Source organism: Perissodus microlepis, chromosome 15 (assembly GCF_051167445.1).
Source record: "Perissodus microlepis isolate ML-2025 ecotype Zambia chromosome 15, ASM5116744v1, whole genome shotgun sequence".
Taxonomy (NCBI): domain Eukaryota; kingdom Metazoa; phylum Chordata; class Actinopteri; order Cichliformes; family Cichlidae; genus Perissodus; species Perissodus microlepis.
Window position 1 is genome coordinate 25397516 of NC_140475.1, and position 23441 is coordinate 25420956.

A 23441-nucleotide genomic window follows, 5' to 3' on the forward strand; every position below is an offset into this window, starting at 1 on the left:
GTTTCGCAATATGAAAAAACAATGTCACAGATGTAAAAACATGAGGACTTACATGTGAGCTGTAAATGAGCAGTCCTTACCTTTAAATCTAAGCGCTCTTCTTCCTCTCCTGTTCTGTCTTTCTTATCTTTCTCCATCTCTGAGTGAAATTAGCTCTCTTTCTTTTCTCTCCCTGTGAAATACAGCAGCTAGACCTTTAGCTGCAAAACACTGTGAGACAAACTGCAAACAAACAGTTTGTGTGTTTGTTAATGTCTGTTGAGCTGAATGAAACGGTGCATTTCAAATTCCCTAACACATAAAAAACGTTGCTCCCTTTATGCCCACTCCTCTTCTGTAGGGCTAGCTAGATGCTACGTACCATGAATACGACCTGTGGACACCTGCAGTTGTTCCAGCCAGTTGAACTCCAGACTATAATCACTAATGATGCAGCTGAACCTAAAGTAACGAGCCTGTTTTGAAATGTAGGGAGTGAAACTAAAAAGTACTCAAAAAATAAATGCTCAAGTAAAGTACAAAGAGTTGAAAATTGTACTGAAGTACAGTAACAAACTTTCTGTACTTTCTATCTGTACTGTCAACAGTACAGTAACAGTGTTAGTTGTCAGTACAAGGGTCTAAATGCTATTTTTCCATCATAAACTGTAGATCTGTAGACCTTACATCTCACTGGACTGATGGGAAAACAACGGCTGAAAATCATCTTTTTCAGCCGAGATAGTTTAATCTCGCCAACTGTATCAGCATCACCAGGAAGGTCTTCAGAGAAAACCTCAGAGTTCATATTTATTATAATATTAAATGTAAATATATAATATAATATAATATAATATAATATAATATAATATAATATAATATAATATAATATAATATAATATAATATAATAATATTTATCATTCTCCTTTTCTGTTTCTGACTCATTTTTTAACCCTTTGAATCTTGTGTGAGGAGCAGAGTGTGTGTGACCTGCACCTCCTGCACAGGAGGACAAGAGCTCGGAGTTTCTGGGGGTTTGTCTTCTGGACATGTTCAAACAAGTTTCTCATCATGGAGTAAAACCCACACAGGAAGGAAACTTTGCATCAGACCTGGCAGTCTGTTGGCTCAGATCCTGCTTCAGCTGCAGGATCTGCAGAGTCAGAGCAGATTACATCATCTTCAGATATCAGCTAGCTGCTAACACCCAGATCTGTGGAACAAATGCAGGTAAATGCACCTTTCACCTACTCTCACCTGTTCTGAGCACACACCGGTTCAGTCCTCAGGCTTTAGAGTTTAGACTTGTGAAGCTAAACTCTAAAGCATGAAATCTGGAGCCCCATCAGTTTACCGTGAGGGCCACGAACACCTCTGCATGCTAGATGTGCAAAATTTGTAAAAATGTCTTATTCCACATCAACGATTTTTTTTTCATATCATGCTTGATTGTTCTGATTTTTTGAGTGTGAATAAACATTCAGTGATACTGAAACAGAAAATTAATCCTATTGGAACTCAGACACACAGACGCTGCTCTGGGGCTGGACATCCAATCGGTCCCGGTCCTTAAAGCAATGGTAACGCTGAGTAATTTTTTAGCAGAGTTTATTTTTAACAGATGCAGGAATTCACATGTGATGGTTTTTCTCCAACATGTTCCATGTGTGAAGTCCTTAAAGTTCATCACATCATTGTGTTTACTGAAGTTTTTGTAAAAGAGCATCAGCTGATCCTGAAGGACTCCTTTCTCGAGTGACCCTGTGCTTACTGCCGTCGTCCTCAGGAGACACTGTGTGTATTTCAGCCGGCATCACGCCTCTAATGAGACCATGGGAGCCACACCAGAGCTTTAATGTTGGTGGTGGGGTTTCTTCAGAGTTTCAGGTTTGTCACTGAGTTTGGATCAGCGAACATCGACTGAGGAGTCTAAACTCCTCAGACGTTACTGAGCCAGCAGCAGGTTGGCAGAATGAAAGCTGATGTTGCTGACGAGAAGATCTCAGTGAGGACCAGGATACGTTTAAACAGCAAGCCATCCAAGTCATCCAGCTGTAGATGGATCATCTCAGACTTTCTCTGGAGCTGTGTGAAGTTCCCTCCTGCTTCAAACGCTCCACCATCATCCCTGTTCCCAAGAAACCCACCATCACAGGACTGAATGACTACAGACCTGTCGCCTTGACGTCTGTGGTCATGAAATCCTTCGAACGACTGGTGTTAGCCCATCTGAAAGACATTACAGGCCACCAGCTGGACCCTCTGCAGTTTGCCTACCGGGCAAACAGGTCGGTGGATGATGCAGTGAACATGGGGCTGCATTACATCCTGCAACACCTCGACCGCCCGGGAACTTATGCCAGGGTCCTGTTTGTGGACTTTAGTTCGGCTTTTAACACCATTGTGCCTGAACTTCTCTCCTCCAAACTCTCCCAGCTCAGCGTGTCACCAGCTACCTGTCAGTGGATCACCAGCTTCCTGACAGATAGAAAGCAACAAGTGAGGCTGGGGGAGATCACCTCTGAAACTCGGTCCCTCAGTATTGGTGCCCCTCAAGGATGTGTCCTCTCACCACTACTGTTCTCCCTCTACACTAACGACTGCACCTCCAAGAACTCGGCTGTTAAACTCCTAAAGTTTGCAGATGACACCACCATCATTGGCCTCATTCAGGATGGTGATGAGTCTGCATACCCGCAGGAAGTTGAGCGGCTGGTACTCTGGTGCAGTCAGCACAATCTGGAGCTGAACACTCTTAAAACTGTAGAGATGACAGTGGACTTCAGGAGACATCCCTCAACTCTGCTCCCCCTCACCATATCAGACAGCCCTGTGTCGACTGTGAAGATCTTCAAGTTCCTGGGTACCACCATCTCCCAGGACCTGAAGTGGGAGACCAACATCAACTCCATCCTCAAAAAGACCCAGCAGAGGATGTACTTCCTGAGACAACTGGGGAAGTACAGTCTTCCACAGGAGCTGCTGATCCAGTTCTACACTGCGGTCATTGAGTCTGTCCTGTGCTCCTCCATCACAGTCTGGTATGGTGCAGCCACTAAACAGGACAGGAGCAGACTGCAGCGGACTGTACGGGCTGCAGAAAGGATCATCGGCGCCCCCCTGCTCTCCATCCAGGATCTGTACCTCTCAAGAACCAGGAAACGGGCAGGGAAAATCATCACAGACCCCTCACACCCTGGACACAGACTTTTTGATCTGCTGCCCTCTGGCAGACAATACAGAAGCCTGCAGACCAGGACCACCCGACATAGGAACAGTTTCTTTCCCCTCGCCATCTCCCTTCTAAACAGTTGACCTGTCACACTGCTCCCACTGCCAGACTGCAGCTGCACCTTATGTACATTCTGTAGTATTCATTCCACCTCATTTAATTTCTGTATTTTATGTATATAAGTTTAGATTAGTTATTTATAGTTGGTTTACACAGCTTTGTGTATGTATGTGTATGCATGTGTAATGTATATATAGACACGTGTGTGTGTGTGTGTGTGTGTGTGTGTGTGTGTGTGTGTGTGTGTGTGTGTGTGTGTGTGTGTGTGTGTGTGTGTGATTTACATTGCTGTGCTTGAGAGCCACCATCTACCGGAACCAAATTCCTTGTATGTGTCTGCACATATACTTGGCCAATAAACACGATTCTGATTCTGATTCTGATTGAAGCTTGGATCATTTTCAGGATCTTCTTCCTGTCACATGACACTGTTTGTCTCTTCCCATCGATGACCCTCAACAAGACTCTGACTCTGACCTGTTTCGTTTAGCTCAAGCAGAGTTGGTGTGAAATCAGCTCACAAACCTTCTGTTCCTCCTCTGCTAAACCTCCTAAAGCCTCTTTTTTCCACACCCAGACATCAAGCTTCGAGAGGGTGAAATGGTTCCCAGCCCTCAAACTAAAGAGCTGAATGTCAGAAGTTTTTCAGCTCACTGCTAACTTTCCGAGTTCAGATTTAAGCAGCTGACATAATGAAAGTTTGTGGAAATGTGTGAATTAAAGCAGAATGAAAACAGCGTGACACGCCCTTCGCTGTAATCCCCCGTCTTTAATAAGCTGCTAAACTTGGCCTGTTTCTTACACTTTCTTACACACTAATTGTATTCACATTTTCCCAAATCTGCAGGGATCTAACATCCCCAGTCTTATTTCCATTTCCATTTCCAAACACACACATGAAAATACACATCATTACTACCAGCGCTGGATGCTACACAGCCATCACTGCGCACACACAACAAAGACAAGAGAATAGAGAATAAGTGAGCAGACAGAACTGCAGAGTGATTGTGTGGGAGAAAATACTCAGGAGTCTCCATCCTCGGAGAAAACAGTGAGGAGGAGAATCTAAATATTCATCGCTTTCTTGTTAGATTTAATGTGTCATTTGAATCCCAGCAGGAGGACGAGGCAAAGACGCCACTGCTGTTTACTCGCCTTCATTACAGTGCAGAAGAAGAGATTAAAAATCTGCAGCCTGCGGGCCAACTGTCGCCCCCAGGGTGACTCATCAACCTATCAGCTGAGAGAATTAGACTATGACATCCTCCTGCTCCAGTCCTGCTGGTTTGAACTGGGAGATCAGGGATCTGCTGAAGGTGTTTAACTCAAGCAGAAGAGCCGTTTATCCACCAGGAACAGAAACAGCTTGTAATGTACTGATGCTTTGTTAGTGGATCCACAGCTTAGTGCTGTACACATTCACCTAAAAAGTGAATGATTCTGGTTTTATCCCAAGAGGAAGAGGAGGAAGCTTATCATGTCTTAAAAAACTGGAGCTGCCTGCTGTGGCCATTCTAAACTTTGATTAGAAAACAGGCAAAAGCTTGTTTATAATTAAAGTGCAGGTAAAACTGTTTCCATATCGAGCAGCAGGACCTGCAGTTCCACTAATGTCCAGCAGAGGCAGCAGTCAATCAGTCAACAATAAACACTAACAGCCTGATACAACAACTATTTTGGTTGTTGTTTTGGTTCTAGATAATTTTCCCCTTTATAACAACTGTACTCAGCTTTTGTTACAGAGTAAAGAGGAAGGAACAGAGAGGAATGAGCAGAAGAAGAGTGTCACTATATGCAGATGACACAGTTTTATATACCGAAGATGAGTGAGACCAACTGTTTATCTTGATGTCATCACCAGCTTCCAGCAGACCACAGCAGTACTTTGGACTCACCACAGTTGACCGATAAGAAATCATTTTTATGCACACGTCAGCTTTGGTAGGAAACAGAGCCTCTGGGTTGGTCTTCCTGCTCATTCTGGATATGGACGTCCTTGTGTCCCAGGATGCACCATCCTCTACCTGCTGATGTCAGTCACCATCTCTCAGGAGCAGGTGATTCCTCCAAGACCACAAACTCATTTGCTGGCTGTTCCAGCCCGGCACTAAGACATCCACCCACTGTAGAACAATCAATGTGCTTCTATTTTATTTTATTTGTGTGTGAAAATATTATTTTTCAGAGGGTTTTAAAGTTGTGTGTGTGTGTGTGTGTGTGTGTGTGTGTGTGTGTGTGTGTGTGTGTGTGTGTGTGTGTGTGTGTGTGTGTGTGTGTGTGTGTGTGTGTCTGTATGTCTATATGTATGTGTGTGACCTCTTTCTCATGTTAATGTCTCTGGAGTGTGCAGCTGCCTCCTCTGTGAGTCTGTTTGCCTGCAGCTGTAATCAGGTTGAAGAGTCTGGGGGCTTTTGGGGGCCTCTGAGGGCGGCTCAGTCTGAGCCTGCTGCAAAAAACAGGAGACAGAGGCCCAGAATAACATTTAACGTGTTGAAACATCTTTCTTCTTGCTTTGAAGCATGTTTGAATTTGGAGTTTTAAAGACTTTAAAGTCTTGCTCAAATTCTCTTCCTTGTGTGTTTCCATCTCAGTTAAATGTAGTTACATGTGAAACTTTCAAAATCCTCCAGGGCTACAAACACATTTAAGCTCTGCTAGAAACTCCGACCAGATTGGTTTTACTCTCAGATCATGTGACCAGCATCAGTGTGATGATTGCTGCAGGAAAAGTCACAAAGTGTGTTCTGGGTAAACTTCTGTACTTATATCAGCCTGTGGGACAGGTGAGAGCAGGTGAAAGGGCTTCTGAACGTGACTCCCTCTGAGTCACATCCAGAAGCCAATTTTATATCATATTCAACTGTAAACTTTCAGATTCGATTACTCTGAGAATTAAAACCATGATGAAGATGAGTGAGTGAGCATTAGAGCCATCTATCTTCTTTATTACCAGTGAACACCATCTCTGCTAAAGCTGTCCACTATCTGTCAGCCAATCAGGCTCTAAGATAACCACCAGGGTGGGGCTTCCATCTTCAGTATGAGATTAAAGTATGTACATGTTAAATGGGACCAAAGATTTGAATAATGATGTAAACATATGTAAAGGTAACAACAGTCAGCTGTACTCTTCACCCACAGATTAAAGCTGCCAACATGTTGGTTTTGACGCCTGGCGTGACCCAGAGGAGTGCTAAATCATCTGTGAGGAATCTTTTGACCAGGATATGTCCTTCAATTAGGGCTGCCACAAACGATTATTTTGATAGTCAACTAGTCACCGATTATTTTTGCGATTAGTCGACTAATCAGATCATGCATCCATTGGATGTAAAACGATAGCGTATTGAACCAGCATGCATCTGCTTTTATATCATAGTGTGTTTAAGGTATGTGCTAACCAAAAATAAAGACAAGATGATAGTTTATTAAACTTTTAATGAAATTTGCAGATTGTCTCAGTGGAGTTTAATAAACTCAGCCGTCTGTTCTTTGGTGTCTAAAATATAACAAGACAATAATCAGTTTTCTGCTTGCTGTTTATTCAGCTGTAGGAAACTTTAACTTTAATCTCAGCCAAACCGATTTACTCAGGAACAAATAAAACACTGAAAAAAGCCAAACAATAACATTTTAAGTCATCTAAGTGACTTATATATATATATATGTTTAACCTGAGTAGCGAAAGACCGCTCGGGATCTGAAAACAATGTGCCAGGAGTTCGCTGTTCTCGCCGGCTCTGGTGAACCTTGAATCCCAGGAATCTTACAAAGCTTCAAACGACGCATCGACTATTAAATTCGTCATCTACAATTTTGATAGTCAGCGTAATCGTGACTAGTCAACTGATTGTGGCAGCCCTACCTTCAATGCATATATTAAACAAATATGTAGGACTGCTTTCTTCCATTTGAGCAACATCTCTAAAATTAGAAATATCCTTTCTCAGAGTGATGCTGAAAAACTAGTTCATGCATTTATAACTTCTAGGCTGGACTACTGTAATTCATTATTATCAGGATGTCCTAAAACCTCCCTGAAAAGCCTTCAGTTAATTCAAAGTGCTGCAGCAAGAGTACTGACAGGGACTAGAAAGAGAGAGAATATTTCTTCTATATCGGCACCCCTTCATTTTTTTTAAAAGCAGGAAATTTGCAGCATCATTCAGCCCAACACAGCCATGCAGAGAACACAACAACATCTAACACAGGACAGGATAAAGTGGATTAAAACAATGGAAGGCTGAAAATAATATCACATGCACTAACATGAGATCAATATCTGCTGGTCTCAGGCCCACTCTGCATGATGCAGTAAATAACTGTGAGTTTAATCCACAGGGAAAAACTTGAGACACCTGTAGTCTTTCCAATCTGTCAGGTGATCAAACAGGCTGTTGTTAAGGTGACAGGGTCAGCGGTCATGGTACACATCACTGGCCAGTAGCCTTAGTCTTTGCTACCTGTTGTAGGGCCCTTTGCCATGGTTAATGCACCTGTTACCAAGATGTATTTGTGCTAGCTCGCCATCCACCTGTGACCAGGTGTCCTTCCTTAATAATACTTGTTAACAATATCTTTACCTTTATCTGGTGACAGGTGATAAACTCATAAGCAACTCAAACTTAACTAACTAAATAACTAACTAGTTATTAATTACTAATAACCAGCAGTTGATACCTCAGATTCCTTATCAGTGGTCAGAGCTGAAGAGCTTCTCTGATCAGCTCCAGCAGCTCCATGAGGTCCTGCACATGTATCACCTGAAACTGTTCATGTTAGCGGTTAGCTTGACTTAACCCCATTAGCTGTTCTGGAGGTTGAAGTGCTTGTACTCACTGTAAAACCATCGTCTGTGGTCCCAGTGTCTTGTCCAGACATTATCTCCAGGATACAAACAAAAAGCTCATAAACTTTATCAAACAGTTGTTGTGTTGAAAGATGAGCCGCAGTATTCCTCATCGTCAGCCTACGAAATCCCCTCATGCTTATAAATAACTGTATGAACGAGTAATCAGAGCATCCCAGGAGGTTATTATTCCACAATTACTCTGTTCACTTTTACTGGTCTGAGGTGTAATAATGATGTTGCTGAGGAGGCGGAGTAAAACAAAGATCAGGAGCACAGTGACTGAACTGAATGGACTCAATGAGAATCATTAACACGTGTAGGGTGCACACGTGTGTCTGAGATAAACTTCAGATCGACTCATGGCAATCACCAAGCAGTGCAGGTTCAGGTGGAGGCAGAGCGGAGCACTGACGGAGTCAAACACACAACAGTTCAGCATGTCTGCAGAGCAGAAAAAAATTACATCTTCACAAGTTCAACACCAAAACCCGACGGACACACGGGTGAACATGCTCCAAACTTTAACATGCTCTCAAGCGTCTGAACACGTGTGATGGCAAAACCAAACCACCAAATTGCCACTTCCACAGAGAGCACGGGTCCAACCACACCTGCTCCTACAGAAATATGTAAATACATGGCCCAGCCTCCACCCAACACCCATCCATTTACCCATCCAAAAATTCAAAGATTTAGTACCAGTGCTCTCATCTTAGTATAACAGAGGGTGGTGTGGTCGTTGACAAGGATAAGCGAAGAATGAATGGATAGAGCAGCTTGTAAGATATATCCTTCCATCCATCCATTCTAGGCCCTCCACCTCTCCAGCCTCCTCTTGCAGTTCTTCTGAGTCGGACCAAACCAGCCGAGAGACATCATGTCCCCAGCGTGTCCTTGGTCTGCTCTGGGATCCCCTCCCCGGTAGTTTTTAATTATAATTGTCATTTATTCTGATCCAAAATGGGAAATCTTCTTTTACCTGATTACATTTCTTCTTTTTAAACATAAAGTGTGTTCGAGTTTTGTTTCATGAAATGAAATCACACTGGAGGCACTGAAGCTGGATTAAAACACCCAAACTGAAAACTGTTCAAATATACCTGAGGCGCATATCAGGGGGCGCTGTGACGTGTCTGTCACTTGCTTTGCGTCAGCACTCCACTCTCACCCAAAAACTGCCACATCCCAAAAAAAAAAAAGACTAAAGGGATAAGTGTAAAATATGTAAATGAGGAAATCTGTGGAAACGTGAGCGATGTCACCAAAACACCAACCAATGAAAAATTTATATAACTGTAAAATGAAATTAAACGTGGTCATAATGTTGTTTCCTGTGAGCCGCTGCTGAATTGCAGCCTGATGGTCTGAGCTTTGCACTGGAGAGGAACCCCCCTCTCTCTCTCTCCCTGGAACTTTACCATCTGCCACAGCTGTCACTCGCCCCAACCGCCTCTCTAATTGACAATGAACCCACAGGCGTGGCGATAATTACAGCCGGCCGCTTGGCAACTTCTCCAGGTTTCAATTCCTTCTTTTCAGGATTCATCAGGCTCCATCTGCTGGGTCCCAAGTCTGGCATCTGCCACCTCCTCCTCCATGCTCCCCCACTCTCCTCCACCCTCCCCCTCAGCCTGCTGGGGGTTTTGTGTTGGAGCTTATTAGCGAGCTGGCCTGTAACCCTGAGAGGTGCAGTGGCCCGGAGCAGCAAGCCTCACTGTGCCTCGGAAAAAGAAAAGAATCCTTGTGATTTCCTTGTTGGCTCTCTCCCCCCTCCTTTCATGTTTCTGTCACTTTAAAATTAAATGAGAAGAGCTTTATCAGCACACAAAGAGCTCTCAGAAATGTGAGCCATTTAAAGCTGTTAAAAAAAACATCTGTCACATCATTTTCACCTCTGTACAGAAACATCTGGACACTTTAAAGTCTTCAAGAGGTCATCTGATCACCTGATTACATTTCAGGAGCCACCTCAGTCCTGATTCACTTGGTGAGGCCTGCTGACCTGGAATTATTGCAGAAAGGTTGTGAAGGTGTCGTCCAATCACAGAGCTTCTCCTGCTCCATGTGTTAGCAGGGAGAGGGTCCCGAGGTTGTTGTTGAAAACAACAGGAAACAGTTATCAGAGGACAAATAGCCTCCCCTTCTTCATACCACACTTGGTACATTCCCACAGGAAGTGTCCAGAAAGTTCTGGCCCGGTTTGGGAGTTTCTGTGTCCAAATCAGAGGAAGGTCAGGTGTAGCCAGAAGGTCACACGTCCCGTCTCTCTTGTTTGTTTATCGCCCACTTTGCGCCAGAAAGAGGAAACCAGCGGATAAACAACAGCAGCACGTTTAAGCTTGATAAGCTGTTGTTAGAATTTATTTAATATTACTTTCTACACCAGGATCCTTTTCTACGCAGCTGACAGCTGGTAACTGTGCAGGGGCGGATCTAGCAAAGTTTTGCCAGGGAGGCAGGTAGGGCATTAACAGGGAAAAGGGGGCACAAAGAAATACTTTTCTTTCTTATTGTCATTCAAAATGTCTAGCTTTTAATAAATAATTATCTTAATTTTACAACCAAAGTTTTCATCTGATATAAAATGTATAGAAGTCCATTATTGTATACAGTAACTATTAAGTCTAGTAGATACCGTAGTAAGCTAGAGTACTTTTTTATTTGGGAAGGTACATGTGTGCAGTCTGCAATTCTGTTGAAGAAAGATGTTGAATCTATTTAATTATTGTAGAATAATAATTGATTTCTGTGCATTTGTTTTACACATGCATTAAATCAAAGTCAGTTACGTCGATTGACGTAACTGACTTTTGCTGGGAGTTTGCAACCCTCTTGTTAGGTTGTTTAATATTTCTGCCAAGTACTCTTTAAAATACCAGAATAGGGAGGATGGTGTAGGTTTAAGCTGATTAGATTGATCAGTATTGCTGAACTATGAAATATTTTGGGTGCAATGTATTTTTTGCATACAGGTTTAACAGAATAGCTTTAGTGTTTTGTTTTTTAAAACTTGAGTATGAACTTATACAAAATGCAGCAAGATATGTAAAAAAAAAAAAACAGTTTTATTGATTGTAAAATACACTCATTTCAGTGTCGGCAGATATCCAAATTTATGATATCGGTATCGGACATTAAAAAAAGTGGTATTGTGCCATCTCTAGTCACAGCCAGGTACTAAAGTGTCCAATCAGAGAGCTGCTCACTGAGAAACATGAGCTAAGACTAACACCTACTCTACTCTGCTTGAGAGCCTGTGTTCTAGCAACGCAGCCTGACAGTCTGTGACATCACCAGTGTGCGACACAAACACAACAATGAAAACCGTTGGTACCAGTGGAAAAAAGGCATTAGTGCGCATCACTGCAACTTCTGCTCAGCATGTGTGTGTGTGTGTGTGTAGGCATGTACATGTTTAGACATCTTTGTGGGGACAGAAAATTGGCATGCCACTATACTTCTCCTCCATTCTGCTGATTTCAGTAGGCCATGTTGTGCACCCCTTTCACTCATGTTGGACCCCCTTAAACTTCATCCGCTTTGTGTTTCAGAACATCTGAAGCTTGGTAGTCATCTGCAGATGTTCCCTCGTGGTCCTCATTTTTTTGACTGTTTCACTTTTCAATGCAAGAGTCCATCAGAAGGCAGACTGACATAAAGATGGCCTGTCTTCCACCAGAGCGCAGCTCGGACTGCAGAGCGTCCTTTATCCTCGGTTTGTGTGCTGATTGCTGTCACAGAGGCATCCTTCCTCGGCACTCGCCACTTAATCACAGCAGAATAATGGCACCCTGTACTGCTGTAGGAATGCGTTCAGACAGTTAAATCCATCAGCGGCTCATCTGGAGGCATAGACGCCGCCATGACAATGACAGCTTCTGTTTGGAGCCTGTCAGAGCTCATCGTCCCACCTCAATCAGAGCAACCGCCACCACCCTCGCTCTGATCACTCACACAGACAGGAAGTGAAGGAAAGCCTGGAGTCCTCCACTCTCCTCCAGATGTTCCTGATGGGTGGCTGATCTAACATTTGATACGCGAGTGAGCCGACACGAGCAGGAGGAAAATGTCACATCCACAGATCCTGAGCTCTGAGAACCATGAACACCTTAAAACGTAAACGATCCCCATCAGTGAGACACATCCAGGCTGTTAAGAACCTGCTCTCACCTGTCCCACAGGCTGCTGGAGCCTGAAAGGTTACCCAGAATGCACTTTGTGGAGTTTCCCAGCACTGGTTTCACAGACATGAAGCTGCTAATGAAGGCCTGAGGGTCGTTTTCGTGGTCCTTCGGCTGAGATTGTGTGCATATCATCTTCGATGCTTCTGTGCTCTGGATTGGTGATCTTTAGCGTTCTGGTATCTCCTGGTGTTCATGGCTCTTTATTTCTTTGTAGCTCACCCTTTGGTATTATTCATGTCTTTAGTTCTGTGCTTGTTATGTTGACCCCCATAGCTGTGTGTTTTTGTATTGTATGACGGTTAGCGCTGCAACACAGACAGCTTCATCTGTCTCTGACTTTTAAAGAATTAAACCTGCTTCTTTAGCCTGAACATAAATCATATCTGATCCCCGAGGAACATCTTCTTGTCCAGCAAGATGTTAGAGAACAAACTGTTTGAATTCTGCTCTTTATCAATTTTACAGCCTCTGAGCATTAGTGATGAGTTCGTTTTCTATGGGGGGGGGGGGGGCCCTGACTCACTGCTGCCTCTGCTGGACATCAGAGGAACTGCAGGTGTTGGTGGTAGAACCAGTTTGCATGTTTCAGTTACAGCCAGAATAAACTCATAGAGATGCTGTCGCTTTGTGTTTCGTGTGTTTGGATGTGTTGGAGGATCTCCCAAAAAAATCAGGAAGAGAACACAGGGAAAAAAACAGCTTCCAAAGTAAACAAAGAAGAACAAACAGCATGCCCCGATTCAGCTGGAACACCTGAACAGGTGTGCTGTTTACTTGACAGCTGCATAATTACTCCTAATGAGGCCTGTGGTAATGTGAGATCTGAAGGCATGGCTGGACATGACACTCACCACAGACAGCTGAGGGGTGGACAGAGTTACAGGAACACTCTGAGCCGTGAGCAGTGGAAGGTACAAGTTTGATTTCCACCTGATTTTTGGCACATTTATGAAGGTGACACATGTCCTCGTGAGCTTTATGAGCAAATGCCAAAACTGAACCGCAGACGGGATAAAACAGGCGATACCTGCAGTTGCAGAGGCACTTCCTGCTGTGTTTTGGGAGAAACGATTCATCCAGGTGACGTTTACAGCCATCCGCAGCGCTCTGGGAATGCTGCTGATGACCACTCATCAACAGTCATTATAATTTGCATTTTAATGACCATGAGACTGAGCATGTGGCCCATTGTTCATCAACAGTGCTGGTTACTGTCATTATGGAAATGTTTCTATGGGTCAGCTGACACTCAAAGCTGCGTTTCACACTGAGAACACAATATCCAGACAAAGGATCAACTTCCTGGGATTTCCACAGAGAATTTTGCTGATGAGTTTCCATCTCGATCGCTGGTTTCAGTGAAACGTGAACAACTGGGATCCTGTATGAGTCAGAGAGGTTAATCCAGGATGTCCTCAGCATCATGTCAAAAATATATTTCATGATAAAATGTATCTATTTTAAGTAACAAAGGTTGGTCAAAAGAATTTATGTGGATTTTCACAAACTTGAGGTTGTTGTACCAATCTTAGAAATATGGTATCTAACCAAGAGCCTTGGCCTCCAGTAACACTGTGAAGAACCTTGAGGTCAGTTTTGATCAGGATATGTCCTTCAATGCACATATAAAACAAATATGTAGGACTGCTTTCTTAATGACCTTATAGTGACATATCACCCCAGTAGAGCTCTTTGCTCTCACACTTTAGGCTACACACACACGCACACACATGGGGATTATCACAAATCGTCGCACTGCAGGAAAAAAAAATTTTCAGACTTGTTTGTTCCTAGAGTATTTAAAAATAGAATGTGAGGCAGAGCCTTCAGTCTTCAGACCCTGTTCTGTGGAACTAGCTTCCAATTTTGATCTAGGAGTCAGACACTATCTCTACTTTTAAGATTAGGCTTCAAACTTTCCTTTTTGACAAATCATATAGTTAGGGCTGGATCAGGTGACCCTGAATCCTCCCTTATTTATGCTGCAATAGGTATAGGCTGCTGGGGGATTCCCATGATACACTGGGTATTTCTTCTTCACTCACTATGTGTTTATATGCCTCTCTGCATTTAATCATTACTTATTATTAATCTCTGGCTCTCTTCCACAGCATGTCTATGCCCCTCACCCCCTCACCTCTGCCGGAGGTTTCTTCCTGTTAAAAGAGAGCTTTTCTTTCCCACTGTCGCCAAAGCGCTTGTTCACAGGGGGCTGTCTGACTACAGCAGGGGTCTCAAACTTAAATGAGATGTGGGGCACTGCTGGCACTGTCCTCTCATTGTAGGGCCACTTTAGTGTTGAAGTAGTACAAAACAAACAAACAAGAAAACAACCACAAATATTTCTGAAAATGTAGTGTTTTGTTTGTTTGTTTTTAAATTTCACATACTTTATAACAGGACATTTTTTTCTCACTCCTAACTAACTGGAGCATTTCATTGAACACTCTTGAAGTCCAGATCAATAAATCTGGAGTCAAAACTAAAACATGAAACACTAAATGATCAACAAAATGATCTGTAAGTCTCCACCTCCTCCATCTCCTCCACCACCTCCCAGCATCTCACTGGGAGTTCTGGGTTGGAGGTGGGTGGTCTGATGGATGTCATTCCTCCATCAGGAGAGTTTAGAGCAGCCCGGTTTCCATGACTACCAATTACATGCTGAGATAGGAGGGTGGGGGTGTAACCTTGGATTTATGTTGCCATGGAAACAGGGCCCATGGTGCATGATGGCTGGAGTGTCAATGTACATGTATTTGTACATTTGTACATGTACAGGTGTTTGTGTGTGTGCATATGTGTGAATATTGATCAGTCAGTGTTGCATCCAAGCTGATCAATTCGTGTGATCAGTACAGACATGAAACATGCTCACACCTGAAGTGTGCCGCTAAAGCTGCTGTGGACCAGGTGGAATCAAATATGTATTTCTGGTCATTCTCCAAAGCATCTGCTGTACAGGCTCATGTATTTAAACCTATTTCTTGCATGGGTGGATTATCAGTACTACCAGAACATTTGAAGGTTGCTCTATTCCATGTTGCTACCCTCTTTGAGGTCCAGACCGCCAAACAGGAAATGGGAAATTCCAAACTTCTATATATTAGGGGGGAAGTGGGATCTTACCAAGTAGTTAGAAACAGAGGGGAGTTTTTCAGTCTTTAGTCTAAATCAGGGGTGTCGAACTCCAGGCCTCAAGGGCCGGTGTCCTGCAGGTTTTAGATATCACCCTGAGGGTGGAGCTGCTAATCCGAAGGTTAATTGGTTAAGGTTAATAGTGCAGTGCATGATGATGGGATAATTATTATTATTATTATTATTATAACCACCAGTTTAACCACTACAACCAGTTTATCTCATTATATCATTCATTAATGTTTGATTCATGGTGACTAGAAAGATTTTAAAAGCAGAACCTGCAACATTAGAAAAAACAGAAATTCATCATTGTAAGTATGTATGTAAGTATGTGTTTTTAAAACACGATTAAACTTGCAGATATTCTTGTTAAACCCTGAGGGCCGTAAACGTCAGGAACAGCAGCAGGAATAAGGAGCATCATATTGAATCTATAAAACAGGACCAGGTTAGTGATGCAGTGTCACTGAAAGTCTGTGTCTGTCTTTGGGACTTTATATAAGTGCGTTTGATCTTTAATATGTCACGTAGCTTTTATTTGACATATTTTCTGTCTTGTCTTTATGCTCACAGTCCTCTGTACGTTTGGATTTCTTGATTAATTTAATATGCCATTAACATGCAGGACTGCAGAGGAAAACAAGCCTGTGCGGTTAAACCTGGCTCATGTTCAAGGAACACAAACGTGAATGACAATTGTGGATGTTTTCTCAGTAACTCATCATCTTTGTTTTGTATCCACATGAATAAAAGAAACACGTAGAATCCTTTCTTGCTCCCATCCTGTGTAGATATACATCTTCACTGCAGCTAACAGCCCTCGCATATAACTCAATTCAACTTTATTTATATAGCACTAAATCACAACAACAGTCACCTCAAGATGTTATACACTGTAAGGTAAAGGCCCTGCAGTAATACAGAGAACCCCAACAATCAGACAACCCCCGATGACCAAGCACTTTGGAGACAGTGGGAAGGAAAACTTCTTTTTACCAGGAAGAAACCTCCAGCGGAACCAGGCTCAAGGAGGGATGGCCATCTGAGAGACCAGGGGTTAGGGAGATTACTTGGTGTTATGCCCATCACAGCATGTGACCAGCAGAGCACTAGCTCCTCATTTTAAGACACCAGCAGTGGAACATATTAGAGCTGTGACTGAAAGCATTATCACCCACCAGCTGATTAACTCTGATCAAATCACTGATCATCTTTCTTTTCAAAATGATTAAGATTAAAAATGATTTCATCTGTCTGTTAGATTAGCAGCGCATAATCTCACTGATTACTTTATTTTGTGGTGAGGGGTCATGTGACAGCAGGTCATCAATCACAACAGGCCTGATAGCTCTGAAGCAAAAAGCAGCATCGTCCCTGAAAAAACACAATTAGATCAGATAAAGTTTAAATCGCAGCCTCAGACTCAAAAAGCGTCAACAGCTCGAAGGGTTTCATCCAACAACTCGAAACTTCCTGTTAGACTGACTGATCACACCTGAACCAGAACCGCCTTCAGCAGCTGCACACAGCCTTCAGATGAGGAAACATGGAGCTGCAAGACCTCCCAGCATGCACTGGGCCTGCTGGACAACAGGACCAGCAGACTGAGAGTCGGTCCATCAAAGCACGTTTGTTTCCTCCTGCAGCTGCTCCAGGCTCAGGCAGGCGTTCACTCATTGTCCCGCGTCTCGATCTGTTTCTGCTGCAGACTCGGATCCATCATTCAAATAAAGATACTGAGCTCAGAGTCACCTGACAGGTGACTCTGTCTGTACTGATCACATGAATTGATCAGCTTGGTGGCAACACTGACTGATCAATATTCACACATGTGCACACACACAAACACCTGTACATGTACAAATGTACAAATACATGTACATTGACACTCCAGCCATCATGCACCATGGGCCCTGTTTCCATGGCAACATAAATCCAGGGTTACACCCCCACCTGCTGACAGGTTAGAACAGGGCTGCTCAACCTGTAACTCCGGCTGCGATTCCATCCATCCATGTTTAGGGTTATGTTGACATCCACAGGTTTCCAGTTTTAAACCTCAGTTTTATTTTCACAGATTCCACCAATCCACATGATGATGATGTTGATGTTGATGATGATGATGATGATGATGATGATGATGATGATGATGATCACCACCATTATCATCATCACCACAGAGAGCTCAGTCCCGATGCATGACCTCACTGCGGGTTGTTGCCTTTGTTTCTCTGTGGTTTAAGAAATCATTGTTGCTGTTGGGTTTCGTGCTGCAGACGAAACTGACCATTTGCCTCGCTCGTGTTGGTAGGAAAACAACAGGAGATCCATAAGGACGGTTTAGCAAATCTGAATGTGTGACATCATCTCTGTATGATACAGGAGACGATGAGGATTCTGGCTCATCATCCCTGCTGTGACTTTATGTGTTAAAATGTGTAAAAAAAAAAGAAAGAAAGAAAGAAAGTCTTTGTGATGGAATAAAATATTTTAAAATTGGAGTTATTAAAGTCATTGCTAATTCAGTTTTATCAAATAAAAGCAGAATTTACTCCACACCAGAGAAATATATGTAAATTTAAAAAAGTCTTTGAGTCTGTTTGGTTCAACATTTTCTGTTTCTGCAGCCTCGGTGTGAGGCGTGAACACTCAGGTAGCGAGACCAGACGCAGGAGGACGGTTTATTAAATGTTTCAGATCAAACTGGACAAACTGGACCCAAAGGTATGGAGGTCCCCCTCTGGCTTCTGCTCCGTGGCTGCTGGGTGACCCCTTGTCTGGGGCTCTCCTCAGCTCTTCCCAGGAGGGTGGCACAGATGCCCCTCCGATGGTCCTCCTTGGGCTCTCAGACTCTGGGGCCTCTGGTTGTCTGGGGCCTGGATCACCTGCTTCATGCCCTGGGGGACGGGGCTAGGTCAGTGCTGACAGGAGCCTGGAGGTGCACCCTGGGGGTGTAAAACTTGAACGTCCATGCACATTTCTGCTGCACTGATGAACTGCTGACCAAAGATGATCTAAAACACAGGACCCGACCCCTGTGACCTCTCAAAGGCTTCACAGTATGAAGGTTAAACAAATATGCTGAAGTAATTGGATTAAACTAAAAGACATGAAATAAAAGTCAAAATCGTGACTCATTTCTAACAATTATAACAGTTAAAACTAAACATTGTCTTCAAAACCTTAAAAAAGGTTAAAAACTTTAAAGTTCAGATCTTTTCAGTAGAAACTCTGAGCTGCAGACACATACAAACACACAGACAAACACAGAAACACTCACACACACACGTGGACCGTGTGCTGGTGCAGGATGGGCAGCTCACAGCTGGATTCGGGAATCATTAAATCAGACAGCGCACTAACAGTTTTATCCAGAAGTTCACTTTATTAACATCCACAATCTACCTGCCAACTCTTACAGCAGCTGGCAGGTAGAAGCCCTGACTGTACCTGCATTTCAACAAACACCAGGTTAATTATTTCATTCTGAGGGATGAAAGGTCCTAACGGCTCTCTAAAAGCTTTAATTTACATTTTAAAGGGCCTGCGTCCCCCAGCAGCAGCTGAGCTGTGCTTACAGAAGCTTCATATGTGCTGCTCCTGGTTTCTTGTCACGTTGTGTGTAAATTCTTTTTTTTTTTTATTTTCTGGTTTAGGAACTTTATCCACAGAAGGAGGTTTTTTTATGTGATTTTTTTATTGAAATGTGACCTTAAACACGTGTTCCCAAGGACTCGGACCTGTGTCAGCTGATGTCTGGATGTTTATTTGCTGTACAAGTGGGAATCTCTGCAGGGTGGCCGGGGGGGTGTTGTCTACCTGACTGTCCTCACACGCTGCTTACAGATGGAAATTTCCTGTAGGGCAGTTAGAAAGGCTTGGTGCTGGGCGAGGGGGGGCTGAGGGCACTGGGTGAGGACGGTCGTTCAGCTGAGGGGGAGCAGTTTTGGTTTCAGACTTCTTTTACCTGAGAGCATCAAAGCAGTGCAGCAACAACAGTGACCTGTGACCCCCTGAGAGGCAGTGTCTCTGTGGGGCTCCTGTGTGTGTTTGTTTGTGGTCGTGCACAGGAAGTCCTTCATACCTGTAACGTAAGCAAACACGGTTTGCTCAGTTTCTGATGCTGACTGTCTCTCCTGATGAGCTCAATGTTCTCCTGGGGTCCAACTGTGGTTCTGGAAGAAGCCAAACCAGCTCCACATCAGGAACTGAGATTATCTAAGCAGAATAACTGGAACTCCTTGAAGACTCCAGGAACCTCCCAGCCTTCCTAAAGGATTCCTGGGATGTCCTTAAGGACTCTTCAAGGAGCCTTAGAGGGCTTGCTAACTGAGTGCTGAGCTTTTCACTCATTTAATATCAGAAACACATGAGATCCAGCTGTGATTGTTATTAAACAGTGAAATAAACCAGGCTTTATTCAATATGTAAGTGACCACCAGTTTGTTCACACTGAACCGTCTCTCATACACACACACACTCTCACACACACACACACACACACACACACAGACACACACACAAACAAACACAGCGGGAATATTTCTCTTTTGTCGATAGAGAGCCGCAACCATTGATTACTTTCACTGATTGATCTATTGAGAATGATTTGGAGTAACGGCCTGAGGCGGGTGAGCTAACACGCGGGGGAGGAGCTCTACACTGTGACTCGCTGAGGGTGAAGCGGAGGCGGGAAGGTGTTCTTGCAAAACAACGCTGATTGGTTGAGGGCGGGAACGACTTCTACTTCGGTTAAAAAGACGCCGGTTTGAGAGCTCGCGCACGAAATGCGGTAAGCTTGACTGAGGGGCGCGAGTACAGACAAACTGAGAAACTGAAGGAAACCGCGGGAACATCAGCGGGATCAGCCGGTCCGGCGGCTTTCAGGGATTATTTCAGACGATGGGTCTGCACAAGGTGCCCACTGAGGCGAGGCTCACCGCCGGCTACCGTGAAGCAGCTGCCCCGGAGCGGAGCCGGACGGTGGGGGCCTGTGCCGGCAGCCCCTCGCCGCAGAAACCGGAGCGGTGTAAGACCGCCTCGGGCCACATCAAACGGCCCATGAACGCCTTCATGGTGTGGTCCAAAATCGAGCGGAGGAAGATCATGGAGCAGTCTCCGGATATGCACAACGCCGAGATCTCCAAGCGGCTCGGGAAGCGTTGGAAAATGTTAACCGACACCGAGAAGGTTCCGTTCATCCGGGAGGCGGAGCGCCTCCGGCTGCAGCACATGGCCGACTACCCTGACTACAAGTACCGGCCCAAGAAGAAGCCCCGGACCGAGGGGAGGTCGGCCGGTCAGTACCAGGAGAGAAACGACACACCGTCTCACAAGACCCCTGCTGCGGCGAAGAAGTTCCCCCGAGCCGGCAAGTCGGTGGGCAGTCTCCCCCCGCAAGACCAGCAGACGGGATCCCGCCACCAGCGGAAACCACAGGACCGAGATAACCCGCACCAGCAACTAGACCCCCGGTGCCAGCAACTAAACTCCCGGTACCAGCTGAAACACCAGCAGCCGGACCCCCAGTACCAGCAACTGAACCCCCGCTATCAGCTCAGCGCCCGGCAGACGGATCACTGGTTACGGTACGCGCCGAGCACTATTACACCCAGCAAACGGGACTATACGGACAGAGAGGAGGAGGACAATGACGACTCATCCTCATCCTCCTCCTCCTCAGAGGAGGAGGAAGAAGAGCTGCCCTGCTACAGTATCACCAAGCTGCCCCCCCGGGATTCCGCTGTGGGACCCAGCACGCTCTCGTCCTCTGGGCGCCTCTACTTCAGCTTCACACGGCATAGCACGCCGGTCCACCCCGCCTCCCTCTCCCCAGCTTCCCCCTCCCGCTCCGTCTGCACCTCCGCCTCCTCCTGCTGCGGGGAAGACCTGGATGACCTCCCCGTGGAGCCGCTGGATTTCACCTCCAACTTCCTGGGCGGCCTGCAGTCCTGCTCGGACCCGTGGAACTCGTCGTCTAGCTCGGCCTCGGGGAGCCTGAGCCTGTCGCTTGTGGATAAGGACCTGGACACCAGCGGATGCACGGAGGGGGGCAGCCTCGGGTCCCACTTCGAGTTCCCGGACTACTGCACGCCGGAGCTGAGCGAGATGATTGCCGGGGACTGGCTGAAGGCCGACTTCACGGACCTGGTGTTTACCTGCTAGTCTGATCCTTCACCCCCGGTTCGAGCTCCGGTCAGGGAGCGGGGTGTCGCGGCTGCTGCTGCACGGGCTCCGAGCGCTGTGGCCGGCTGCGTTCTGGCGTGGACTTGGTGCTCGTGAGCAGATGAACCGATAGGGTTTTATGGACTCGTTTCTGCCGCTCGGGTCGGACCCGGACGACACTGACTGACTTTTATTTTTTCCCGTTCAGGTGTGGATATTTGTGATATTACCGAACCGAGCATACCTCATCTTTTTAAGGAAACCAGATTAAATATTTTCAAGCCTATTTTTGTACAGTCAAAGGGAATGTCAGACTCTTCCACTGCTCTCCTATGTGAGGGTTCAAACCCCCGTGGCCTGCCTTGCTTTACTGCCTTGTTTTAATGGTTACACACATTCAGGCCTGTCTGTACCTACCGGTGTGTAAAAAGGTTTGAGGGAAACAAGAAGTTTGTTGCTTTTTCATGCTGTTGTTTGCTCATTATTTTGGTGCAATATGAAGGGGGGAAAAAAGGGAAATCCAAAAACCAGTGATTCTGTGCGTTATGATGGAGTGTGTATGTGAAGCTGAATAAATCAGCTGCAAACTGATCAGCGCCTCTGTCTCATTATTGATCCTCCTGGGATCTGATTGGCTCCTTTAAGAGCCCTGCTGCTTTATTAAACCTTCCATCAGTTTGTAATGTTCATGTTTTTGACTGAACATCCACGCTGGGGTAAAAATATCTTTAAGATTTGTTCAATCATCCAATCCAATCATCCGAAATCTATAATCTATACATTTCTCAGCTGTTTCTAAATATATTTTTATCTATGCGTTAAAGGAAACTGCCAATTAAAATAAGGTATTTTGGAGCTTCTGCTCCCCGGACTCGGGCTTCATCGGCACATGAAGTTTGGCTGTTTTTGAAAATGTAATATTTCTATTTGCACCTTTGCACGTGAGCCTTTAGAGGGTTCAGACTGGCCTGTGAGCTCAGGTAGATTTAAACTGATGCTTTCAGTGTCACATGATCTTCATTATGTGATGTAAAGTTCTTTTCACAGATCTTACACATTTTTATAAATTATGTATTTTTAATTCTGATTTGCCTTTGAAGCAGTTTCCACAGTTTTTTGAGTTAAGTCAAAAAGGCTGATGAGCTTTCAGCTGTTCAGCACATTCAAGCGTTCCCAACACAAACGTGAGGTTTGGATCATTTTATGTGAATTTTTAAAGTAAATAATAAAAATCAAATTTAAGAGAATCAAAAGTCTTCAGTAACATTTTTGCTCTTCATCGGGTTCCTGATGTTTCCAGATTTTCCACTAAATAATCATTAACTACCATCCGGTCAACTCAGGTATTTTATACCTGTATGGAAGCCTCTTTGTGCCAGTCAGAAAATGCTGATTTTGAAATCATACTTTTGATTTAAGAGCTCATTTATTTTAGTTTTTATGTAGATTGAGTTTTTTCTTTACTTGGTCTCTTCTGATTTTCAGTCATGTATATGCATCTATATATTACAGTTCAGTCTGTCTGTGAGTGCGATCCTGTTTCTGGCACAAACGATCTTTGTATGTTTCAGTCATTGGACAAACTGAGTTTTAACTGGTATTATTCAAATTTGTTCTGGTGTTTTTAGTCAAGAACATAAAATGTTCATTTTTTGCAGTATGGAAGCCTGTTTGTGCCAGAAAAAAATGACTTAATTTTTGCTTTAAAAATTGGAAAAAGAAACAATCTTTTTTAAAAATTCATGTTTTTGTACTTTTCATTGGCAGTAGTGATTAAAGCTGAAATATATTTGTATCATATTTTTGTCTCTTTATTCCTAAATT

General features: G+C 44.3%; 1 protein-coding gene across 1 annotated transcript; it reads left to right on the forward strand.

Moving 5' to 3' along the window:
• The first annotated feature begins 20198 nt into the window (after positions 1-20198).
• sox11b (SRY-box transcription factor 11b) lies at positions 20199-22208 on the forward strand. The gene has a single exon (XM_084952666.1). The coding sequence runs from the start codon at positions 20355-20357 to the stop codon at positions 21615-21617; it is 1263 nt and encodes a 420-aa protein (XP_084808792.1). The 5' UTR covers positions 20199-20354; the 3' UTR covers positions 21618-22208.
• The last annotated feature ends 1233 nt before the right edge of the window (positions 22209-23441 follow it).